Source organism: Buceros rhinoceros, unplaced genomic scaffold (assembly GCF_000710305.1).
Source record: "Buceros rhinoceros silvestris isolate BGI_N320 unplaced genomic scaffold, ASM71030v1 scaffold6540, whole genome shotgun sequence".
Lineage (NCBI taxonomy): Eukaryota > Metazoa > Chordata > Aves > Bucerotiformes > Bucerotidae > Buceros > Buceros rhinoceros.
In genome coordinates, this window is record NW_010387795.1 from 45,221 (window position 1) to 50,307 (window position 5,087).

General features: G+C 41.6%; 1 protein-coding gene across 1 annotated transcript in view; it reads left to right on the forward strand.

Moving 5' to 3' along the window:
- Nucleotides 1-4,983, forward strand: part of BCAS1 (breast carcinoma amplified sequence 1) — a gene marked incomplete at its 3' end in the record, with an annotated part of 32,993 nt that extends 28,010 nt beyond the window's left edge. The window contains exon 9 of the mRNA XM_010134590.1: nucleotides 4,816-4,983. Coding sequence (XP_010132892.1) covers nucleotides 4,816-4,983 — 168 coding nt within the window. The remainder of the gene's footprint in view (nucleotides 1-4,815) is intronic.
- Nucleotides 4,984-5,087: the final 104 nt, after the last annotated feature.

Genomic DNA, 5,087 nt, shown 5'->3' on the forward strand with positions numbered 1-5,087 from the left:
CCTTTCAGCAGAAAGGGGCCTTGACCTCCTCGAGCCAGAGAATAAAACCAATAGGACTTGTGAGTCAGAACTCTGCTCCTGGGCTGTTTACAGACCGCTGTGGTTACCTGTAAGCTGGCAGTGGTTAATACTAACTGGTTAAAAGTCTGAGCCATTACAGGCACCTTCAGGCAGCAGCTGCAGGTCACAGGGAGCTCCAGGGTGGAGGTCCAAGACCGTGCTGGTGACCAAAGCTGAGCTACCTTAATGGTAACAACCTCTGTTGCCTCTGCATCGGCAAAGGAGGGCGGGAAGGTGGTTAAAGTCTCTCTAACCCTCCCCGCTTCCTGCCTGTGAGACTGCAAGCAGCAGGAACAGGTTTCAAGCATGACTGCTCTTTTAAGTGGAAATTTCTTGAGCAAAGGGTCATCTCTCATGATGCATTGTGAAGATAAAAGAAAAGCTGCTTCATAAAGAAGGTATGACCCAGGAAAACCAGAACTGTTCCTTGTGTCTAACGAGAGGCAGTGGAGAGTGCCGGTTCAGACTCTAGCACGAGATCAAAGCAGGGTGTAGGGTTTACCTCAGTTTTGAGGAAAGATGCAGCAGGTAAAAGTGAAACTCCAGTCAAAGTTATCCAGGTCAAAAAATAAGTTGCACTTTCATAAGGCAACAGTTTGCATGGTCAGGAACCTAGATAAGAAAATGCTGTATTAATAGTTCCCCAAAACAATGGGAGGGTTTGTAAGCACCAGAAGGCAACTCAGTCACAAAATTTCCACCATAACTTTTAATTAAGCTTATTACTAAATGAAAATTGGGTACACCGTCATTTGAGATGAAAGAATGCTTCCCAAACATAGTGAAATAAAAAGCCTAGTAAAATACTCTTATAAAGCACAACTAGCAAAGAGAAATTAAAATATTATTTTGAAAAAGAAAACAAAGGTAGTTCTGTAATATGAAGAACAAAGGATGGTGTTCATCTTTCTTCAAACAAATGTATCTTGAAATGTTTTCTAAGCTTGGCAGAGTGCCTTTAAGAAAAAAAAATAACCCAACAATACTTCTGTCTCCATGGTGCACAACAATAGCTGCTGACTTAGGCTGAATTTATTACAATTTGTGTCTCAGGAAACTGGAGGCAGAATTTGGACCTATGAATCCAGCAACCTCAGCTGATGAAATTTATAGGTATAAGGAGATAACTTTTATCAGAACATTTGTGCATCAAATCCTCATGAATCTGATAGAGCTGGGCTATTTGCAAATTATTATTCTATACAAATTGCAGTTCCTTCCCAAAACTAGCCACAAAACTTGATATAACTTTTGTTTTTCTCTGAGGTGAAGTAAAGAAACTAAGCCCATTGCTCAGGACAGTTTAGGTTCGTGTAACGTCGTTTAGTGTTTGACTTTGTCAGGCTCTTCCTATTACACTTCCAATTCCTGCCAGAAACACCTTAGAGATTTTCTTGAATGCACAAATAGAATTTTTTTCTTCCACTTTTTTTAGGGGAAACAGAAACAAAAATTAAAAACGGTTCTTAAAAGTATGTCAGAAAACCTTCTTCACCAGATGGGGTTTTCCCATCTACTGAGAGACTGTACAGACATCCTCTGCCTCTCTGAAGTCTGCAGTGTACCACAGTCATGTGTAGTCGGTGTCAAAGAATCTGCCACCTTGGTCAGTCTCGTTTGAGAAGAGGATTCTGTCATGTCTCTAGAGTTTCCTTTTCTCCCAGCATGTATGAATACCCTGGTCTGGTTGCACAGAAGCTGTGGAACTTCCAGTGTCAGAGATGCTGAAACCTCTACTTGACAAGTTCCGCGGCAGCTTTGAGCAGGAGGTTGAACTAGGCCTCCAGAGATACCTCTGAGATTGCAAATTTGTAAAAGAAAATCTTGAGCATCAGATAACTCAGTCTGAGAGGAAGATGGGTATATTCCTGGAGATAATGACAATAAACTTATCAACATTTTTAATAGGAAGCCTAAGATTTCGAACAAGAGAACTTGTAACTTCTGCAACAACTTGGATGTGCCTAGTAGCACCAAATTAAAGTAACTGCATAGGTACGTTGGATATTGAAGTTAAAACGAAGTAAAAGTGAGGTATTCTAAACCAGAATTTAAACTTTCCTAAAGCCTTCTATGGAATCCATCGAGAAATGTACACAAAGTCCCTGAATACTTTGAACAAATCAATCTCCCTGAATAGCTGGCTCTCACTTAGCTCTTCATTTCAGTAGACGGTGCTTTTCAGAGCCTGGCATTTCGCACCGGGAAGCATTTGTTATCGGCAGAGACACCAAGGCTGTTGCGCAGGCATGGCTGGAGAGACAGAACTCGTGGCGGCTGCAGCTGTAGCAGCGCAGCAGTAATATGAGCCCAAACCGTAATCGCTGAGTGATGAGCTCCCAGAAGCTAGGCTGCTGCTTTATGGAGCCACTGTTTCCACTCATGCAATGAATCATTTCCTTCAAGCAAATAGATGGTGAATTGATTAGATGTGTGAATAGGCAGAAATATAGATTAAAATTATTATAGATTATCTCAATGTTCATAAATATAAATTAAATCTACAGTTCCAGGGGGAAGTAGGCTGTGCTGCAGCCATCTCAGGCAGCAGGGGACAAAGAATATTTATTCCCTCAGCATTCTTCTCCCTGCTACCCCAGTCTCAAAACATTCATTTCTTCCACAAAAGAATAGTAAAGAACAAAGCAATGCTGCTGTAGAGGTCCATGATGAGTCCCCATCATGCATGCGGGGTCCCCTTCAACTCAAAAAGAACACAATAGAACTAAAAGGTATACTACTGAGAGAAAAATGCATAAATATAGTGAATGGCTTCTGTAAGAACAACTACATAAATTAGGATTTTTTTTTTCTTGGCTCAGAAAGGAAGATGACAACAGCATACAGAATGACTACCATGATATAAAATGTTGCCCTGGTTTGAACAGGAAATATCAGACATTTTCAAAATAAATGCAGCTGACCATCAAATAATTTTATTTGATGACAAACAAAAATAAAATACTTTTAAAAAAAAAGCATACTTCAACTGTGGAATCTTTTGCCACAGGATGCACCTGCATATCAGGAATTTATATCCACTCAGAAAATGTTTAGCTGTATTTCTGTAACAAAAAAAAAATCCACCAAGGGCTATTAAAGCAAAGGTGCTACATGGGAATCACCAAGTGAAAGACAACAGAAAAAGTACGAGGGCAGTAGTGCTGTAAGCGGCTGTGGCAGCAGCCATCCGTTTTTCGTCCCTCTTGAGTCAGAATCTGGGGCTGGCGTGATCTTTGGTATTATCTTCCAAATCGTTTTCATGTTCCTGGGGCTAAAATGAATTTGGTCAAAATAACTCTGAGTATGAATTACATGTAAATTCCTGTATGTACGTGTAAAAATAGTGACATTTCGTCCGGAGATGTACTTACAGCAGTTTTTTCTGCAGTAACTGTAGTTACATTTCAGCTGTAACTGTGCTGTATTGTTAACCAGCAGCACGGGTTGAAATGCCAGTACTTAAGGTAACTGCTTCTGTTTGATTCAGTATTGGAGGCTGAGGGTGTCACTGATCCGGCTTTTATAATATTCTGCACCTTGCTGCAATAGGGCTCTCCTGCTCAGTTTTCCTGGTTATTAGCATAATAGCTTCCTTTTATGGCAGAAAGGGAGATACTTCTTTATACCGTTACCGTGAGATGGGAATTAATTACTGGTTCTTGAGGGCAGATGAATGTTATGTGCCAGGGCATTTGTGACAGGCAGGACAGGCAGCTAAGGCAATGCAGGTTCAGCTCCTGCCCGGCTGTGCCTCCGCTCCCGCAGCAGGGGTGTGCCTCCCGTTCACGTACTCTGCTCTGCACAGGGCTTGTTCGGTTCAACACTTTGAGCCTTCCCAGGATAGCCTTGAGAAGACTGTGGAATGAGACATGCATGAGATTAACCAGTAAATCTTATGGGGAATCCCTATTTCAGAGGAATTTACAAACTGCATGCCTCTGGTTGAAGTGCTAGTATAATAGAAGGAATTTTCCAGTAATTCACAAAAGCTCAGTGGGACCCACAATCCTGTGGGATTGTGGCAATGTCACTGGGTATCCAGCAGCTTTTCTTGAACTCAGATGAGGGTCACCACTGTGGAAGAGGGTCACTGTGACTCATGGGAATTACGTGAAGTAATAGATGAGCTACTTAAGTACCTTGTACCTCAAGAAGTCGTTTATATCTTTGTGGCCGGGAAGAGGAGCTAGTGCTGCAAATGTGACCAGCCTGAGAATGCCATGGCTGGGAGGTTGCACCTCTGTATTTCACTCTCTAAGGAGGGTGCTAAACAGAGTTTTAACAATTACTGTAGTCCGTGGTGTGTTGTAATTACTTGATCCTATTCCTGTGTGTGCAGACTCCTGGGTATGATCTTTTTCATTTTTACTGGTTTTATCTGAGTGTCATCTACTCATGGCACATGTAAGTGCAAGTTTAAGTTGGGGTTTTTTTAAATCGTAAATACAAATAAATTATTGTTTGGGAGAACTGATCCTGCACTTCAAGAACAGCTATTTCTTCATTTTATGCAAGTGCTTAAAATCCCTCCCGCTTATATACGTGTTTTGAATTGGGATGAATGAAATTCCTGAAGAAACCTCAACCAATACTTGATGTTGAAAATGTTTTCATAACACACTTGTTCACGATGTACCAACTTCCTGTGCTGCTGAAGCACTTTGATTGTAACCTCTTTAAAAAAATCCCAAACCTCACTGATTAAGTCTGAATGTTTTTTCCACTTTCTTAATTTGCCCTGAATAACCTCAGAACACATCGGAAGAAGCCGAGACAGTAAGCAGTGAAAAAGCAGACGCATCTTTAGAAGCTGTGGCTCCCGACAAAGATGAGAGCAAGAGCCCAGAAGCCGCAGAAGTGAAGCCTAGAAGAGAAGAAAGTAAAACCCCCAAAGCAAACCTGAGGAAGTTTTTTAAACTGGTAAGCCGGGCACTCTTTCAAGAGTTCAGAGCGATGTGTTCGCTGCCGGGCTGGGGCACCAATTATTGAAACACCGAGTGGTTCTGTAAGGGTGCGAGTGAGGC